At 34.9% G+C, this 21,786-nt stretch overlaps 1 protein-coding gene across 5 annotated transcripts in view; it reads right to left on the bottom strand.

Annotated features, from left to right (window-relative positions):
- Positions 1-973: 973 nt before the first annotated feature.
- The window catches only part of CDH18 (cadherin 18), a 1,139,369-nt gene continuing 1,118,556 nt past the window's right edge, over positions 974-21,786 (bottom strand). For 4 of the 5 annotated variants that reach the window (XM_058307287.2, XM_058307289.1, XM_058307283.2 and 1 more), the window contains 2 exons: positions 11,722-11,973; positions 974-3,408 (listed from right to left, as the gene is read on the bottom strand). In XM_058307287.2, coding sequence (XP_058163270.1) covers positions 2,918-3,408; positions 11,722-11,973 — 743 coding nt within the window. In that variant the 3' untranslated portion in view covers positions 974-2,917. The remainder of the gene's footprint in view (positions 3,409-11,721; positions 11,974-21,786) is intronic. The other variant, XM_071207592.1, reaches the window with a different exon arrangement.

Genomic DNA, 21,786 nt, shown 5'->3' on the forward strand with positions numbered 1-21,786 from the left:
AATTTGAACATGGTCTGTCTATAGAACATGATTTTATTAGAAATAAGTTACCTTGATTTCAAATTTATATTTTATTTATATCTATAAATGCCAGCTAAGGCTTACAAAATATGCTAAGAACCATTAGTGACATTTGATTCCATAGCTGATTGCCTACTGTGAATGCTTATAGAAAATGTGGAGACACTTTGCTTGTTAAACTCTATGAGAACATTCTTTAACACTGATGAACTGGAGTTTGTTTCTTTGTTTTTTTTTTTTAAGTATTGAGTGCTAAAAGACTTCAGTTTATTTGCATATTATTTCTATGTCATCACTGTTCTCTCAATTCAAAGTAGCAGGATGAAAAATATGATACCCATATCATTCTTATAATAATTATATAATTAACTGTTTCAGAGTTCATATAAAAATAAAATTTGGAATGGTCTCATTAACAAAATTTTAAGATACATCAATGTGGAAATTCATCATTTCCAGACTTTAAGAAGCTCTATATTGATTTAATAGCAGGGGTTTAGAAGCAAGACATTATCATTATAATGTGTCCATAAATTAAATGGATCTGGAGTGTTTTGTTCCACAAAATCTGGGAAACATTTTAGTGTTCAGAACTACGCAAAGGACCATGATTTTAATGTAAATGGTCAGAAGCCCGAACACATTTTCAGCCTTGAAACCTTCATCTGTAAAGTTACAGTTGAATCTTAAAAATAACAATAAATAAATAATGATTGTTTAAATCCAAAAGCCCCACCATCTTCCAAAACCTGGTCTTACTGATCCTCTTTGTTTAGAAGAGCCAAAATATCAGGATCCGTTTCCTTTCACAGTTAATGTAGACCATTAGTATAATCAAAGTATGTGTGTGCAGAGGTTATTTCTCAAAGCCCTTGAATGTCTGTTTTGATTTAGCTTTACTCCAGAATGTTCACCATTAAAACATGATAAAGCAGCATATGGAAAGTTAAAATTTTGAAAAAGCTTAAATTACATTTTATTCCTCAGGCTTAAAACATAAATTGAGAATTATTCAAATTAAACTCACCTACTTCCCATATTTCAAAACTGTAATATGATAGCACAAGGCATTTGCAAACAGATGAAAAATTCAAAATTTTGCAAATGAATATAATCAGAAATCAAATGTCATAACTTTAGGGGACACCAGATTGTAATATACTAAAGAGCAATGGTAAAAATAAACTACATTATTCTTACTTCATGGGTTTAAAAATTTTGATTTATAGGAAATACATAGATATGATCATTTTTGGAAAACAGTATCATTGTGCTGGGAATTCTTACTTCAAGTCCAAAAGCAACAACAACAAAAATATTATCTAAAGTTGAAAATAAAAATGCAATAAAATATAAGAAAATGTGCTTGTTTAGGAAAATATTAAAATTAGACTTTTGTATTACATGTTTGCAGTAGCTTCACAATTGAAGGTTTCATGAAATTCTCCCATGATAAAACAATATCGTATGCAAAATGTTTGTAAATATATACTTATAAGCCAATAGAATTAGAAAATTAAAGATTACCTGCAAACCTTTATGTAATAGAGGACTTTACAGTTTGCAAATAATTTTACAGGTGATTATTTCATCCTCACAACAACCCTGTGAGGTAGGCAGGGGAGTGATTGCCATCTCTATTTTGCAGGTTTGGACCCTTAAAATCATAGAGATTTGCGGATGTGGTCAAGGTTAATCAGTGTGAAACTCCTTTTTTCCCTCTTCTATTCCTACACTTTTTCCTATAGATCGCAAACAAGTAAGAGGCCATAGTGAGTGAGAAGGGGAAAGCTTGAACCTGTGTAAGATATAAAGGAAGGCAACCATGAGTCTATGAAATGTATATAAACTAGAGGATAGTCCTTTAGACTACAATGCTATTGAGTGAGGTACATATTTCTGATAACTGCCCATGACATAAATGAGGAAGTGAATCTAAAGAATAAAACAATCAGCAAGATTTATGCCAACTAATTCCAGGTAGAGGAATGATCAAACTTGCTGATTCACATCTACTAAAACTAAAGGAAAGGGAAAGGTTCCCTTATGTTTTGTACAAAGTAAGTTTTTAAGCACTTTTTAAAAATTACATCTTTCCCTGACAAATTAGATAATCTGAGCATATCTTGAACCATTCATTCTATCCAGTTTAAAAAGGGGTGTACTCCAGTTAAAATAAAGACGGGTTAGTGTGATAAAGACCGTAGTCTTGGGACCCCCCAAAAATGTGCACACAGGATGCACAAAAGTTGCATACATTATATTGCAGGCAGCAAATCCCCATGCTCCATCAATTTTGTATGGAGGAAATAAGTGGGGAGGGCAAAGGGAAATGGTACATACAAGTCCATGACAGAGTGGTCTGGTATATTGGAAACATCCCCAGAATTTAAATACAAGACAAGATAATGAGATCTGTCACAATAACAGAGAATGCATCTCAAGAGTCCACTCAGAAAAGTGGAAAGAGAAGTCAAAAATCACCTTCACAATTTTCATTTTTCTGTGTACCACCCCCATAAATTATAGACATTGGTGATGATGAGCTTTTTTTGTTTGTTTAGTTTAGCTTTTGAAAAATAATCACGAAATAGTGAAACAAAATATCATTGTTTGGCTTAATTCAGTTATTCGTAAACAGTACCACAGACTTTATTGAGCAATTGAAAATATACACAAGAAACAATAGCATTTTTCTGTTTTGTTTTGTTTTTTAATTTGACTTTCTTCCAATGACATCACCCAGTTTCATTCATGAAAAGGGCACTTGTTTCTACAGTAGCTGTGTACAGCTTGCTCAGTTCCTAGCACTGTGTTCACACTTGATCCTTGTCCTTTCTGAGGTGGTCTCTCCATTTGCTCAGGAAGCAACTTCTACATGGAATGCCCCCCCCCCCTAAGTTGTTCTTTCAGATTCTATTTCTCCATAGAGTTCGGCTAACTTTTTGAACTCGGGTCCCCAGTCTCCAAGATAGTGATAATCCTGGTCTGACTGCGTCGTGGCGGAGTCCAGGGAGCTGATGGACCCAGCTTCCGACCTCTGACCCTCATAGGCATAGGTCTGAAGGGAGTCGTAAGGGGGGACGCTGGGGTCCAGATCTGCTTCTGCCAGTCTCTGCTTAATAAATTCCTGAACATCTATGCTTTCCAGTGTGGACAGTATCTGGTGCCTGGGAGTGAGCGTCACGTCCGGTCTGATATCTCTGCGGTACTTCAGCTCCTCGGCAGCAGAGGGGTTCCTCAGGGCTGTGATGTCAAAGGCCTCCGTGTCTTCCTCCCCACCCCCTTCGTCGTCATAGGTGACCACGTTCTCCCGCACGTCCTCCTCTGAAATGATCAGGGGCTCTTTTTTGCTGCGCCTCAGGGTGATAAAAAGTACTACAATGGCTGAGGGGGGAAAAAATGGAAAGAGGATGAAGAGTTAGAAAAAATAGAAGGAAATGCTTGGAGACTTGACATCAGCAATACCCCATCCCTGTATGTCATCAGCCACTTTACAGAGTTAGGCTTGCACCATAACACACCTTTGATCAATGCACTCTCCAATGCCCACCTCAAGATATGTTAATACCTCATAGGATGTAAAAATTAATAATTACCTACCAAACATTTGGAATCATTGCTCTTTTCTGGAACACCACAATATTCTCAATTGCCACATGCAGTGGTTTTGAACTGCATCAGCCCCAGAAAATTATATTCTTAAAGCTAATCCATTTCTGTGGATTACTTCCTATTGTAAGTAGGAACTTTGGATGAGGTTACTTCAATTAAGGTGTGGCCCAGGGTGGGTTTTAATCCTCTTGCTGGAGTCTTTTATAAAAGAGTTAAATTCAGGCAAAGTGAGAGATAACCAGGGAAACAAGAAGCTGAGATAAATAAACCAGGAGAGAAGGGAGAGATCAGCACACACCACCATGTGCCTTCCCAAGTGGCAGAAGAGCCAAGGATGGCAGGCAACAATTTTCTTCAGGAAGAAAGCATCACCTTGATGATGCCTTGATTTGGACATTCCCACAGCTTCAAACTGTAAGCTAATAATTCCCATTGTTAAAAGCCAACCGGTTTCATGGTATCTGCTTTCAGTAGCCTAGGAAACTAAATCCCCCTTATGAATTCAGTGCTCTTGACTCATATTTCAGTTCAATCAATTCGTGTTTAAAGTGAGGAAAACAGATAATGGAAAAATAATATGTAACTTTGATCAGAGAAATAAAGGACTGTGTGGGATTATCTTTGGATATTTAATCCTTCAGGGCAGATTCACCACAGACAGTATAGTTTCAGTTTCTGTGAATTAAGAAGGAGCTTGTACCTTAAACCCTTTATTTTTGATGCTTTTAAGGAAACCACAACAGGAATATTTTATATTATTGATTTATTTTCTCCATTATTCTTTAAAATTATTATGTATTAATAATTGCAATTACCTCTCTGGCTGCAAAATATTAATTTATTTGTATACAGCTTTATGTTTCGTAGTAATTTATCCATTTAAAAATATACCTCATATAATTTATTTAATCCTCATGGCACATCTGTGTTCTACTCCAGTCTTCAGATAATGAAACTGAGACTCAGGAAAGATTACATCAAAGACTAGGTCCATAGAACTGGCAGATAGAAGAGCTGGGAACTTAATCTATGACTTCTCATACAAAAGCCAAGAGCATTTCCACTACATCTTCTTCTTTATTACCAAAACTATGAAACAAAGAACCGAGTGGCCAGTTGGACATGCAGCTTAAAGTAACCTTTGTCAAGGACAATTGTCCTTATTAAAACAATAATATCATGACTATGGTAAATTAATAGAAATCTTGTGCATTTTCCTTTAATATTTTTTCAGTATCTTCAATTTTTCTGGTTGATTATTTTAAACATTGCTAAATAGGAAGAATTACTTTGTTCTAAACTGTTATTGAGCCCAGTAATGTTTGTTTCAATTTTATGGACTGTTTTCAGCTAATGTAATAGACTTTATGATGATAGCAATGACGTTTAGTAAAATTGAAAACATGTTTTACAATATAATCAGAGAAGTACACACAAGTGACATGCACATTTGTCAGATTTAGCAATTATCTGAAATTCACATTTAACTGAGTGTTCTGTATTTTATCTGACAATCCTAATAATATGTAAACATAACCAAATTTTTTAAAGCAAACACCATGCTAGCTATACTCTGGTAAAAGAAAAAGCATACCTGGTACTCTTGAAGCTGCTCTTATATTTCTCACCCCTCAAAGGTAACCTCTATGCTAACTTTCATGGTTGTTGTTTCCTTGCTTCTCTTTAGAAATTAACTGCCTATTGATGCATATTTTCATTATTTATTTTATTCACTTTTCCTGTTTTTGTGCTAGCTACCGTACTCTACATGTACTTCTAAGACTTAAAAATATGGAGATGCAGCTAACATGGAGTTGAAGAATGTCAACCACCACACCATGGAGCCTAGAGAGCCTACAACTGAAAGCAGGAGGATTGCATCCAGTATTCATGCGGAATCTAAGCCTCCTCTTGACAGAGATGCGCAATGGACACAACCAATCCAAGGTCCACAGAGAAAATGTGGCATTGGTGTGGGAAAAGTGGCCATGGTGGCTGCTGGGTGCGGGGAATGGGAGGAAGAGATGAGATGTGGAGGCGTTTTCGGGACTTGGAGTTGTCCTGGGTGGTGCTTCGCGGACAATTACGGGACATTGTAGATCCCCCCAGGGCCCACTGGATGGAACGTGGGCTATGATGTGAACCATTGACCATGAGGTGCAGCCATGCCCAGAGATGTACTTACCAAATGCAATGGATGTGTCATGATGATGGGAGAGAGTATTGCTGTGGGGGGAGTGGGGGGTGGGGGTGGTGCGGTTGAATGGGACTTCATACTTTTTGAATGTAATATTTTAAAATAAATTAATAAAAATATAAAAAAATATGGAGATGAAGAGGAATATATTTTGGAATCAGCAGTGGAAAAGTGAATGAGAGAGAGTAATGGAAAGTGGAGGTTACAGGGCACTCTGAAGAATCTAATTTTCCAGAGAAAAAACAAGTGAAACCCTGTAGGAATTAAAACACACACGTACACTTTTAAATAGAAGTCCCATAATCATCCAGGAAAGTGTAGAATAAGAGGATATTGATGAGATAACGGGAAACTCAATGGGGGAGACTAGGGCAGGCACAGGAAACCAAGTTATTGAGCCAGGAATGAAATGGGCAAAGAATGCCCGGGCCAAGAAGGGACTTCTGAGGTGGAGTGTGACCTGCTCCACAAGCCCCATGCTACAGAATGAGAGTTCCCTGTATATGTTACTTATAGTTCAAAGACATTTCCTAACATAGCATTTTAATTTTGAAGAAAAATAAAAAGAAGGCTTTAGCTAAATGCATTATGTGCATTTAACACTTCACTGCTTGTTTAGGGTAAATGTAGCTTACAGCTCTCTAATTCAGTCTCCAACAGCATCTTCAAGTAACTCACTCCACTCTATTCAGAGGGGGTGTCGATTTATCATACACTCTGTTTTTCTGCTCATCCTGATGATTAAATGAGAAGGTTATTCTGTATTAAAATACCTAATTCTACAGACTGTCTAATATATTATAGGAAAAGTCTTACCTTCAACAATAAATCAAGCTACTTTCCATTATGTTGAAATGGTTGGTGGTTAATGTCAAGGGAATTTATGTGCATGCAAAACAGGAAAAATGTGATCAATACTGTTTTAATAAGTATGTAGGTAATTTATACTCTTCATCAACATGTGTGCAATGTTTCAATCCTCGTGTATGCACCATATTTGTCTTATAGAATTTAAGGGATAATACTGGGTTTATTATTAGGAGAGCTTATAATTGCTTATCCCCCTAATTTAAGTATTCCTGATATATCTGATTAAAATATAGCTACTAGGGAAGTTTTGAATTTTGAAGGCCTGCACTTAATTCTTTCCCAGGCATAAGCAGTTACTTACATGTAACCAATGATTTGTAGATTTGAAACTTACGGATTTCATATAAGGGTGGAAGCATAATTAATCTTACCTTCTAAAGCACTTTTCAAGATGAAAGGGGTTGTGGCTTTGAATTTCATTAAGATAGCAGGACAAACCTGGGCATATGGCCTGTTAGTTAAAGGCAAATTCAAATCAATGCGAAGCAGAATATTGAAAGGTGGCTAATAAAGCACCCCTGAGGATGTGTTTTCATTCATGCTTGTTTAGCACTTGTTTCTGGGTAGACAGCACACAGCAGACACCCCATATCAATTATTGTGTAGGTAAACAAAAGAAGGATCTCTGTGAAAGCGTTAACATGGCATTGTGTTAAGTGAATCCTCCCAAAGAGTAATAGCCTTACAAGGAAAATATTTTTTTAATATATTTTTTAAAGTTGCTCATAGTTAATAATGAAACCAACACCTAATTTTACTTAGGCATATTTTTGAATATTTGAAAACCAATCTAAATATTCTAAGCTATCCCTATTCCAACATATATTTTTAAAAGAAGGAGTGAAGATAACAATTACACATGGAGATTAGAGAATGAAATCTTTGTTTAAACATGGCCTGTCAGATGACTTCTCTTCCTTCTCCCATCTACCAAACTATACCAGTGACTCATCTGGAGAAAATATAATATGATAGAATCACAGTGTTGCACAAGAATAAGAGATACAGATTTTAGTGTTATTTGCTTCAAATATAAATGATTTCTGCTATATTTTAAAACAGATTTTGGTTGTATAGCCTCAGTTGACTTTGAATCAACTGCAGTATTTTTGATAGAACTTTGTTTTAGTGAATATTTTATTCTGCTTACTGTTTTTTTTTCTTCTTTTCTTATTCTCTAGTTTGATCAGAATTTAAACAAATGTTATAATGTTATACTATGTTTTTATTTAAGAAAATTAGAATGAATTTGTCTGGTTTTATTCATTTATTTTAATCATAAGGGAATTTAAATTTGTGGAAACATTCTTGTATTTGTTTTTATTATATCATTTTGTTATTCTTTTTATTATGTATGACCCCCAAGAGTCTTTAGCTTTCATAACTTAAGCTATCATATTATTTACATTTGAATACATTAGATATTGACTTCCAAGCAACTACTCCAAAATAACTTGCATAGCAGAATTATTTTTCCTCATATCCCCTGGTTCTTTTTCATATCATCATATGACAGGGCTAATATTGGTGGACTTGAGATGACCAAAGTCAGGGAGATTATTTTGATGAGGTCCTGCGATGCTCTCAGCCACCACCGACCTTGACATATCTTATTGAAACCTTAGTTTTTCAAACCTAGGATAGCATACAAGGTCGTCTGTATAGTTCAAATTACAAAGGGGTTGGAAATTAGCTCTTCATTCATTCTGCCTTCCTTTCTTGATACATCAGTCTCTTCACATGGACTCTACCTTGCTTCCCAGTTACCCAGAAATTTACATCCATCAGTAGGGAGTTATCCAGGTGCTGGACTAAACTTTGGGTCACCTGTTTATGCATAATGTGGACAATGAGAGGTGAGCTGGCAGAGGTCTGATTCAGCTCCTGGCTTACTGGCTTCTTGTGTCAAATATAATTAGAGTCTGCCTTGCCAACTTTTCTGGTCCCTCTTGGAAGGGAAAGAGTGAGGCTGGGAAAGAAAAGGCAGACCTCTGTGAGGGAGGGAGGATTCCAGCTTTCCCCTACACTAGCAGCAAACTCTGAGTGCATCATGAAGATCCTCTAAATTCTTTCCAATCCATCAAATAAAATGGACCTGAAAAAAGTGATCCAGACAGAAATTAACCCAACTCACAACATATAAATCCCTTGTTTAAAGTTTGGGCCCTTTCGTTTTCAAGAGCCATTTTCAGATTATATATACATATATATGCATAGAACGGGTCTGCCCTTACTGTAAAATTAGCAAATCATATGCAAATGATAATACAACATTTTGAAAAATCACAAAGTATTACAGAGAGTTCTAAGACTCTTGTACCTGATACTTTGTTTTCTCAGATTAAGAAATAAAGTCAAGAGACTTAATGGGTCTCCTGAGATCACCTAGCTAATGAGTAATTAGTTGGCAAAGCTAGGGCTGGGTTGTGGTGCCACAATTATCTTCACAAACACAAAACTGACAGTTAAAACATTTTCCAATATTAAAATATTAATTTCACAATTTGTTTAGTTGTTATGGTTGAATGTCATTTCAGAATCATGACAAGTACTAAAATAAATTATTGTTCCCCCGGCATTGCTAATATTATTTTCCTTTAAAATTACCAGTTCACATGTTAACTTCAACTTTTTAAGTTACAAATGAATATATTTCAAATTTTTGACTAAATCATTACTGAATAACCATTAAAAAGCCCCTTATAAGGCCACAAAAATATAAATTACTTTATAACGAATATTTGTTTAAATACAAGCTCAAGATATGATTTTACAATCCTTGAATAAACCTATGAAAATACATTTGAATTTCATTTAAAAATGACAGACTAAAGGAAGCATATAAAATAGCATCTATCCTGAGGGATAGCAAAACATTTAGAAATGTTCTGTTATTTACCCTAAAGGAGAACGAACATCTTCAAAGAATCAATTAAAAAGAAACATTGCTTTAATATAATAATAAAATGTTGTTTTTATAATACACCTCTAAATGCATGAGTATATTAGAACTTTAAGTTACCATTTAACTTTACCTCTCAGTAAACAAAAATGGTTTTATTATGACAAATGAAAACAAAAAACAAAGTTAGCAAACTTAGCCTACTAACACAGTTATTTTTCAGAATAGTGGCTCTGGGAAAGATGTTATATTAAAGTCAGTCACTGAGGTTTTTCTTCTCTCTGACTTCATTTAGAAATCCTAGATGGACCAAGGGTGTTTTTGATTTGTATTATTTTAATTTTGAAAAAATTGAAAAAAGTGGAAAATACGAACATGTAAGAAAATAGCAGTTTCGACCAACAGACAAACAGAAATGTTAACGCCTCATTTTTTCTGTTTTCATTCTCTACTATGCATCATCTGTAAATGACTCTAGTGTGCTGATACAGTTCTTGCTAAGGTGAACCAAATCTCCATGTCACTAAGTACAATTGATAATTTTAAGTGCTCAATTTATTTAACCTCTGAGGAGCTTGTGACAATGTTGAATACTCTGTCCTCTTTGCGATATTTTTTCCTTGACTTCTGCAACATTACACTTACTAGTTTTCTTTCTCCTCAGACATTCCCTTCACTCTCCTCTGCCAGCTCATTATTTTTAACTTTTTTAACCACTTGGGGTTTCTCAAAGCTTAGCCCTTGTCCATCTTCTCTCTCCTTATATTCACTTGCCGTAGTGACTTTAACACAGGGCACTTTGTGGCCACTAGCCACAGCTTGGGGAAGATCAGACTGCACATTCAACAAGAGACAAAAAGTCTTTGATACACAACTCATCTGCATATCTATTTAATATTTTATGGCTCACTTTTCACTTTGCCTAGATTCTCTTGATATTATCCACCTTTCTTACCCTGCACTCTACATAGTCTTAGCTAGGCTTGACCTGAGAAAGACAACTACATTATCTTCCTAACTGATTTGCCAACTCGCTTTCTTGCTGCTATGCAATTTCTTCTCCACGAAGTTCACAGGCATCTTTGGCAAAAGGCAAGTGTTATGATGGGACTCTCTTACTTAAAATGTTTCTTTACACTCCCAGAGCAAATCCCTCTGTCAGCCTGCCCAAGAAGACCCCAAGCTTTCTCATCCCTACCCACCTATCCATCCTCCTTCTCGGCCTCAATCCACCTATACTGTCATGCCCCCAAACAGGTGTTATGACTTTCCCCCAAGAACAAAACAAGAAATATTACTTGTAAGAATAGCGCCATCTCCCCAGAGCGTTCTGTCCTTTCACATACGCACAGTACCAAGAAAGGAGAAAAAGATAAGGCAGCAAAGGGGAAGGGAGAAGGGAGAGGACACACAGGAAAAATAAACATTCCCACACTATAAACCATGACCACTAGATGCGGAAAGATTATTTAAAGTATTTTTATTGTTATAAAAATCAAGATTTACTATCTTGCGTTCAATAGTAATGCCAAAGAGTTTACAGAGATCCCATTTTAAATGTGGTTCTCGTCAGATTTAGAATATTGCCACACATAATGACAAAATGCAGAGAGCGGGTTTTTTTTTTAAATAAAATGAAGGCAAATGTGATCTCAAAATATCATATTGGTTTTAATGAATAGAATCTAATTTAACACAACATCTAGAGGGCAAAATTGTTTAGTTCGCATCTAAAAATTCAGCTACCACTGCTGATGAAATATTTTTGATTAATGCCATAATAGAAATTCCTACAAGGCATCCACTTTTTAATGCAATTTTTACATTCCTTTTAGAATATTCTTGTGTCCTCAGAAATAAATTGTAAAAGCCATTTCGAGATTAAATTTAAAATATTTTAATATTAATTTTTCCTAAAATACAACCTTTCCAAATACCTTTCAGATTCCATTCTCCTTTTACTTTGGCTATTCCAAATCTTTCATCAAATTTGAATCAAATTGTTTCTAGATTCCTCAAAATGACCCTTCCTCTCTCTTAATCCCTCTCCCTCAATCTCAGTGTCAGGTGCATTCAGAACTGCCTTCATACAGCCCTGGGACATCGCATGACTTACCGAGGAGAATGACAACACACAGAAGAATAGCGATTAAGGCTCCTGTACTCAAGCCCGCCGAGGACAGGAAGGCTTCCGCATGGCAGGTCCGCACGCGCCCATCTCTCTCGCATGCACAAACCCTGATGGTGAGGGTGCTGCTGCTGCTGAGAGAGGGGATTCCACCATCAGAGATCATAATGGGGAGATAATACACATCCTGAATAGTTCGACTAAATCGCCTCCGCCTTGTCAGAATGCTGGCTGTGTTATCTATGATAGACATAAGCAAAACAAAACGTACTTAGTCAAGCCGCCATTAAAGAGTCACATTTCCTTTCATGGATAAAAGGGGCACGTATGAGGCATTTTTCTGCTGCTCTTTTTTTTATAATCTCATGAAAGGGTCAAGGGAACATGAAGGGACAAGTATTATATAGAGCAACCAATTTGAAAAAATTTAATTTACCTTTAACAAAAGGAGGAAGCAATAAATATTTTAGGCATGGACATAGAGCCCACAGACTTACTTCAAAGATTATAGATGTTTTAAACTAGCTGTCTCCAAAGTTGCGGGTAAGCCAGTAGGCCCTACCCCAAAACCTGTGACTCTGAATGTGAGAGATAAGGGCAGACATCTGTATTTTAGCAAACTATACCGGTGATGTTAAGGCACAATTAGAGCTTAAGAACCACTTCCTATAGAGACCCCAGGTGAACGGATAAACTTCTTTAGACTCAGCTGTGATGTGAACATTCCCTTATTGTGAACACACTGTGGAAAAGCAATGATAAATAAAAGTTAACTGTGCTTTCTTTCAGTGCTTTTTAAATGCAATGTACTCTGTCAAATGCCTATGTGATGTATTTTGTGCAAAACAAAGAGGCTATTGAAATCCTTACTTTATAAGGGGAGATTATGGATATTATGAATTGTACTCTAAAGATAAATGGCCTGCAGTCAGAGGGTAAGATCACAAAGCTAGTGAATGACGAGCATTCAAATATCACAATCAAGAGCCCTGCTGACAACCACAGCTTCACATTGTTCATGTCCCTGCCAATCCACCAGTCCACCTCCAAGAGTACATAACATCAACAGGAGCACAGAATACAGACTCGTCTCACGATTGTTATCAGCATTCTGGGAAGTTTGTTAGTTTAAAGGCCCCTGTGGGGTACACTTGGATGTGATGCTTAGATTGTCTTCCAGGAGCAACTGGTTACCCCGCAATGGAATCAATGGCTCCTTGCTGCCAGCGGAGAAAATCTGGTCATTTATGCTCAACCCTAGCAAAGCTGAAATGCCAATTTATATCCAGAGCTTCCCCATGAGGTCAGCGGAGGTGGCATTAAAACTGCATGGCAGGAGTTCCACTTCTCTCTGCCCGGCCATTTCTTCACTACCCTTTATCTGTGTTGACCTCAAGGAAAAGCTCCAGTAAACATCTTGTATACTACACACCATTTCAAAGTTTGCTTCCCAGAGAACTCAGTCTGAGACACTACCTATCAGTTATTTACCTCCCTGCTTAAGAGTCTGTTACAAATTGTATTCTTTCCTCATATCAAGTCCTCTTATTCTGAAAACTGAGATTCTGTTTCATATGGGTATATTTATTATAGCCATGATCTAATATCCTACATGTATATTTTCTTGATGCTCCATAATTAACTTAATGCAATAAAAATATTTTTAAAAAATATTCAATTAATGTGTTTTATAAACTATAGGAATATACATATGTGATGATTAATGGAATATAGACATGATTTGTTTACATGAAAATGTTACTGTATGTTTGCCATGTAGATGAGAAATAAATAATCCCAGAAGGAATTGAAAAAAATCTTCTCGCCTGGTAGAAGAACACTCAAAATTGTATCACCTTCATAGCCTGGAGCAAGTGGCAGAACAGTGAAAGAAAAAGTGGGAAAACTTTTTATTTCCAGGAAAGTCATTGCTTAGAGCATTAGGCAAAATTTTACATTTAAATCAGAAATCTAAGATCTGCCCTACTCCAATGTAAAAAATGCAAGATTGATTGCAAGGAGTGTGCAATTAAACTTGATTCAGAGAGCAATGCTGACAGGTATCAAATGTACTGCATAAAGCATGAGCAAACTCCCAGGAAACCTGACCTTGGGGGAATCAGATCTATCAGTTATTAGATGTTAGTTCATGTTTAACATAAACTTGCCTGTATGTAACATTTTAATATAAGGGAAAAGTGTGAGCAAACTATTCAAAGGCACAAAAGTTTTGAGAATCTCGCAGCCAGCCCACCGAAGAAAAGATGTAAGGCACTGGATCTCAGTGAAAAATAATACAGTGTAGAAGGACATAATAAGATGTAGTGGTAGATGAGGACTGCCTTCTAGAGCCCTGGCCTAATATACTTTTCATTGCTAATCTGGAAGCACATTCTCTCTACAAATAATTCTTAGAAATGGAATCAAACACATAATCAGAAAAGAAAAAGAACACCAAAATATATTTCTAGTGCATTTTAAGTTCCTAAATACAAAACTCTCAGACAAGAAGACATAAAATTATCCTTTTATTCCCCCCATTCAACCTTCAACAGTCTGACTTTTGAAAAGAAAAGAGGATTTAGGAAGTAAAGAGCTGCCCACCTAGAAAGGCTTAGCACAGCAGAATAATGAGCTCTTGACAAGGGATATTGTGTACCTCACAAGAATGGCAAAAAAATGTAAAAAAAATGTACTTGGAAGAAGACTCAGTGAACTTGAACAAGAAAACTTTGATTAAAATTAAAGGTGTAAGAACCCATGCACAAACACACATGTATAACAAAACAGAACAGAGTTTTTGCTGAAAATGCAAAATTAGACAACAAGAACAACAATGTATTCTTGAAGTAAAATACATAAAAAGATAAACATGGTATTGTAGAAAGTCTCTTGTAACATTCAAGTGGATAAGAAAAATTAATGTGAACTGAAAAAAGGGAAATCACTGCAGATGGTATATCTGTGAATAAAGAGTACTAATTTTCAATGTTAAATAAAGGACAATCTATAATAATATGCACTTAAACTTGGGTATTAATCCTAACTCACAATATCTTATATGATATTGTAGAACAGTTGGTAGCTAATAAAATGGATTAGAATTCAGGAAAATTTTGAATAACTAAAACAAAAACCTTGAACTAACCAGTAGCTATAAGGATCTCTGAGATTTTTACAATTGTCTGATAATTTGATGAGATCTTTCATATTATATATATATATATCGCTGGGTTGGTACATTTCTAAATTCCACATTTCTACAGGGACAGAAGACAGAAGGCTACAGAAAATGATAATACTTTTATAATTATTGTTATATACTGCTCCTGACTTCCATTCTTCCATACTCTTACAATTTAAATGTAGAAAAGATAGTATCTCATCCTGTTCTCTCTCTCTCTTTTTTTTTTTTTTTTTTTTTTTGTCACCTTGAGGACTAATTGTAACTAGCTGGAGTTTAGATTTCACTTCCATGAATTAGTAGTATATATTTCTTTGTTGAATGTTTAGGGAACTCACTGGATGGAGTCTAATCTTAGTGCTACTTAGTATACTATAATTCAGTTTAAGTTAAAATAAGGCATACTTTTAAAATACATTTGGTGATAAAAGAAAATCTTATATTAAAATCCGAAGTTACCTTATGCCTCAGAAGGTATTAAAACCACGTGTTCTTTGTAACTTTTAAACTATTAGACGTCCATACACTCCCTGCCGTTTCAGCCATTTAACTTCTTTGATCATGCATGCATAGAAATACTTTGGTTTGAAATCTCAAGACTAGCCTAACAGAACATTAACATAATATTGCCTAATGAATCACAGCAGTAGATATGTTTGAGATCCTTAGATATATGTCTCTGATTGGACTTTTTTTTTTTTTATTGTGTCTGAGAAGGAAGCTAGGAAAGTGTCTGTTTAAACCAGACAGATAAATGGGCATGTCTTCATATTGTTCAGAGTTTTATTTTTTAGTCCTCCAGTAGGAATAAGATCTAATCATAATTTAACTACTAGTAGAGTCCATGCATGAAACAAAGCTGCTTTATTTTCCTGCAAACTCCCTTCACATAATAGGTGCTTGTGAAATAATGATTGAAGCTACACTCAGCAGAAACTTGTCTTGTTACAATTGCCTTATTATGTTAGCATATATTTAGAAATTAAAGGCAAAACAAACTAATATATCTTGTACAACTTCAGCAGCATGATTTCCTTACCCTAATTCATGAAGGTTTATTCTTATGCTAACCCATGAATTGTTCTAATCCAGACTCCAGATTCTCCCCATTCATTTAGTTCATTTAAATTTGTAAACATCGTCCTGGTTCCACCTGTCTTTCTTCAAAGACAACAGTGTATCATTCAATTTGTCATTATGTTCTGATTTGCTCCTTAGAATGCCATCCCTGTGACTATTTGCCACACTTCATCTCAATGACCCTTCAATCAACCACCATTGTTGTTTAAGGTTGCTGCCTTCAGATTTATACATAATGCTGGTAAAATAATTATAACCATATTAACTGACTCCACCAAGCATATAAGAGACATAAAATAGGCCCTCAAAGGAGAACAGTAATAAATCCATTAATTTTCATTCCTTATCAGTGTGACAGAGTAGTTATTCTAAGTTTCTTTTGCCATTTCCTTTCAGTCCTGTTCTCCCACCTGCAGTAAGAAAATGTTTTTTCCTGCAAAGAAGAGACCACCTACTCTCAACAATTTTAAAGCCACATTTGAATCTGTTCAGTGTTTCTTTGTTCATAATTATGCCTCTTTGTACAAGGCTCTGCATATCCGAGACTTAAAAAAAGATAATGTAAATATATGTGAAGAATAGCTCATATGGATTTGCACAGGAGTGTTAATTTAGGTGGAGAGGGGGATAAAGAAAAAAAGGAACATTTTGAAATAGAAATCCAACACAGAATACAAAGTAATTCACAAACATATGTTAATATAAAAATTGTAGAAGTAGAGATAAGTTTGGAAAAAATAGAAATATGAACTCCAAGGGGAGCCTTATATGTAGGTAATGGAAAAAATGGAAACAGGAGTTTTACTTGGAGTCACTAAATTTGTTAACACTGAAGAAGTTATGAGGAAATTGTAAGTTTTTAACCTTGGAAAATATTTAAGACTCAATAGAAAATCCTATATATTTTTAACTTTTTGAATTTTTCCCTCCTTTAAGACAAAGGATGGAGAAATTGACCTCTCTAGCATTAGGGAGTTCTAATCAAGGAAAGAATTATAGGAAAAAAAAAAAGGGAAAGAAAGAAGGAAGAGAGGGAGGGAGGAAGGAAGGGAGGGAGGGAGGAAGGAAGGAAAGAAGGAAGAGAGGGAGGGAGGGAGGGAGGGAGGGAGGAAGGAAGGAAGGAAGGAAGGAAGGAAGGAAGGAAGGAAGGAAGGAAGGAAGGAAGGAAGGAAGGAAGGAAGGAAGGAAGGAAGGAAGGAACTTAACCCTACATTCCCACAGAAGAAAAGCAAAACCAAATGACAGAAGATGGTAAAATTAGCAATATTTTTATTCTGTTTCCCACTACATTTTTGGTTTGGGAGTATGAGTCAGCTCTCCTTTTGTTGTCAGTGTGAGGAGGAGTATAAAAAGATGAAAGGAGGTGTGGGCCTGTACACCCATAAAAATATATACATAACAGTCTAAAAAAATCAACAGAGCTTAAATAATTAGGGAGACAATAATAGCACATTTTCTATCTAAAGCTAAAGGCCCATTAAAACAACTGCTACACCAGAAATTCGTATTTTCCCATTTTAGGCTCGAGATGGCACAAAGTCTGTTTAACTTATTGCTAGGCAGGTTTTGAGTCTCCACCACCACATAAAAGCTAATGTTTTCTACTAGGCGTGACTGGATAAAAGTAGCAAGTGAAGAGTCTGAGGTTTGATTGGCAGGGGAAAGCAGAGCTGTAGTGCAGAAAGTGCAATGTGTCCAGGCCCCAGTACTGAGAGTAGGTAAAAGTCTCAGGCAGGCACAGCTACTAGAGGATGTCTGAGACTTGATTTGCAACTGTGTTCTCAGAACGGATTATGTATGTGCTATCCTACTTAGAAAAAGGAGAAATTGCTAAATGGTCTCTTGACACCCTGTGGATAAAAACAGAACTTAAAATGGTTACACTCTGTAGAGAAATTAAGCACATTAGAACACCAGATGTGAGTTCTTGTATGAAGGACAAAAATAAACTATGGGAATATTGACATGTACAAATCTGGGAAAGTCAAAGAAATGCAAAATAATCATAAAAAAAAAATCCCTCCCTTGGTTACCACCATACATCAAATTAAATAACTGCACCTCTTCATGCATGGCCTGCAAAGTATGAAAGGATGTCGAAAGACATGTGTTATCAGCTACAGTAGTCAAATATCTGTCTTCTTAACCTCAAAGGAATATAATTTTAACATTATATATCCAGTCAACAAATCCAAACAGCAATAAGGAAAAACAGTATTTTCCTGTTGCCTCTTAAGTGTTTGTTAAAATAATAAAGCAATTTATAAATGTGACTTTCATTTTTAGAACTAGAATACTGAAAAGAAATAATATAGAAGAGTAATTGAACCAAGAAAAAAAATCAAAATTTTTAAAATACTGCAACAAGGTGAAAATGACACTCTGAATCTATTGTTTATGACTAAAAATCATTGCAAATGTACTGTTTTCTTTGTTTCAGAAAGAACATGTGACTTGTACTCCTTTATTTTTTAAAGAATGAAAGTGTCTAAAAAAGTTGAAATATGTTTTCAGAAGAGAAAGTAAAACCATACATGAATAGTAGATGCTTTTGATAGCAAATCTTATAAAATTATGAGGATTTTCTTATTTGAAAGGCATTAAGTGTGCATTAGAAATCTACAAACAGAAATAGAAGTGTGCACTTAAATCTGTAAGAACAAATGCACCTTACAATTAGAATTAAGCCTAGGAATTAGCCTGACAAATCTCCTTGCAGCACATAAAGCCTAGTCCCTCAAGAGATGGGATAAAGGTCATGAAGCAGAACAGACTTGTCTTGGTAAACTAATGATAATTTTATTTTGGGTGCTTAGGTTATGCTTTTATATTACAAAATAAGTAAGTAAATGTAGTATATGCATTTAAACCTGTTATAAACCTGTATTTATAAATATTCTGGCGTGATGGCTATGGTTGATTTGCTATAGGCATTCAATTATAAAGTTAAAATTAAACAACAGATTTATTATATGTTATAAATTTTAAACTGCAATTTAAAGAAAAGTGATAGTATAAAAAGTATATCTGGAAGAAGTAATATTTCATATTTTCTTATAGTTTCAGAGAAATACAATTTAGAAATGCAGTGTTAAAAATATCTTATGAATTGATTTTTCATTTTAAATATAATAATATTTTACCAATTTATTAGTTACCATTAAAAATTAGATCACTATTAAACACACTGAAACTTTTGTTGCCCACATTTATGTAACTTGAAAATAAGAAACTACACTCATTCTTTAACAAGAGGTTATTAATGCCAATAAAGAAAAATACCAATATATCTTTCATAATTCATATTGCGTACATATACCTATATAATATATAGGGATAAATAGAGTGTGTAAAAACAAGTCCTTTAGTTGTTCCTTCTCGAAATCAACGTCTTTAGCATTTAATAGATAGCAGATCATGACTTTCCAGAAAATTATTGAAGACTTTTGGTAAGCACAATTTTTCTATCCACCATAAAGTAACTATAGGGTCAATAGAAGAATATTTACTTTTATGTTTACAAACAATACTTAATGCTTAATGTTTTTTCAGTAAATAGTGAATTAAAGTGTCACTCTGCCTCTGCTTTGCCACATTTTCTGGCTAGATTCTTCTAACCAATATCCCTGATATTACATTCTCTCATACCTTTGCTGTGTTAATTTAATTTACCTACTGGAAAAGCATTTGTTGGGGATTGAATCATGCCCCTACAAAGACATGTTCGTTTCTGGATCTGTGTTCCTGTGAGTGGAACCTGTTTGTAAATAGCATCTTTTGAAGATGTGGTTATTAGTTAAAGCGTAGCCAGATTGAATCAGGATGGGTCTTAATCCATGTGACTGGAGGCCTTAAAGTGCGGAAATTTGGATGCAGTCAGAGAAAGCCACAGGAAGATGCGAGAACCCAAAAGTCAGCAGAAACCAGAAAAGCAGATACAAGGGGAAAGAGACCCTGCCGTATGACAAAGGGCTATGCCATCAACAAAATTCTACAGTCTCCAGGAGAAAGCATGGCTTTGTCAACATCTTGAATTTGGGCTTCTAATGTTCAAAACCATGGAACAGTAAATCTTTCTTAAAGATAACCCAAAACATATAGTGTTGGTCATAGCAGCTCTGGCATACTAAGACAGTGTTATCTGATCAATTCTGTGTGGTGGATTGCACTAAAGTGATATCATGCTCCACCTCCTTTAACTATTCAAAAATCAGTGATCTCTGTAAACTTATACACATTCAATAGCTTTTTATTGAAAGTTAGAGTTAATATTATTCTTATTTTGCCAACTAGATGGTAAGCTCCTTGAAAACAGGAACTGTGTATTTTAATGCCTCACATTCTCGAGAGTTTAGACCACTGACTTATGCACAGCAGTCAAAACATATCACTTTAAAGATGAAATGGCAGGGAGAAAATCAGTGTTAACTTTAGAACTGACTACAGAATTTCTCCTGAGAAAAAAGTATATATATAATTTTTGGTGTGTATGTGTGTGTATATATGTGGATCTCCAAGAAGGAAGAGGAATGGTTATGAGGATTAGCAATACAGTGTGAGGCTGTAGTGCACAGGCTGGACAGGCAGTGTGAAATGTCAGCTGAAAGGGCAGGACTGCCAAATATGTGTGTATGTGTGTGTGTGTTTAAAAGGCTTTTCATCATTTTTAATTAGGGACCATGAATGCATATATTCTTATTTAAAAGATTCACAGTTCATTTAATATGTCTTTTAAAAAAATATTACTACTAATATAGATTATATCTATACATAAATCTTAATTTATTTTTTATATTTATTCATAAAGTTCTCCTTTTGCACTTTGGCTTTAGCTTTCTTACAACATGAAATCTGATTCAATTTTTTTTCCTCTATTTTTTTTTATTTAATTCTTATTTTCATTTGGCTGGACTAGCTGCAAATATTTCACCAGTGGAATTTTATTAAATTTGATACCCAGTTGCTGTATTTTCAGAGTCATACTGTATTTGAAACCACCTTTATTACATTGTCACACATGAATGGTACCTTAGAAAGAACAGGATTTTTCCTTGTAATTCTTTCAAACATCATTAAAAGAAGATATCTTGACTTTTGCCTTCTAATTTTGTACACAAGTATTTAAAACACCATTCACTGTCTTCACAATTTAAATTCACTGTCTGGAATTTGGCAAAATCATCTCATTTTCTGTTAAGCTAGGAGATTATTACGTGATATATACATATTCTTTCAATTTTAAATGCTAATCTTCTCACACTCAGGTTATCACTTTCTGTTGTTTATTATTTTTCCATTTCTTTGGTTACTTTTCAGTTTTGTTCACTGTGTCCTTTATGACTCATAACATTTCATGTGTGATTTCAATTTCTTTCTATTTTGAGCTTTGCTTATAAATAATAATTGTAATAATTATATTCTAATTATCTCATTTTATAAGAAAAGAAACTGAGACATGTGAACAAGGTATCAGCCATGGTCACACATAGAATTATTAGTAAAACCAGGTTTCAAAAAGAGGCAATCTGTCTCTAGAGTTCCACTCTAAATCATTCTATTCTTCTTCCCTTTTGATCTTCCTGACTCCTAATTCACGTTTTAGTTGAGTCCATTTGAATTTAATCACATTGAATTTTTAAATAGACAATATTTTAATGCCAGCTTAAAATTCTTCATTAGATATTTGTTTGATTTTTCTTTCTGCTTTATTAAATATTCCTCCAATAAATGCTAACTGACCTTTGTCCTTCAACCTACTGGTGCCATTCAATATCCTGTGATCTTCCACT

Source organism: Dasypus novemcinctus, chromosome 2, assembly GCF_030445035.2.
Source record: "Dasypus novemcinctus isolate mDasNov1 chromosome 2, mDasNov1.1.hap2, whole genome shotgun sequence".
NCBI classification, from domain to species: domain Eukaryota; kingdom Metazoa; phylum Chordata; class Mammalia; order Cingulata; family Dasypodidae; genus Dasypus; species Dasypus novemcinctus.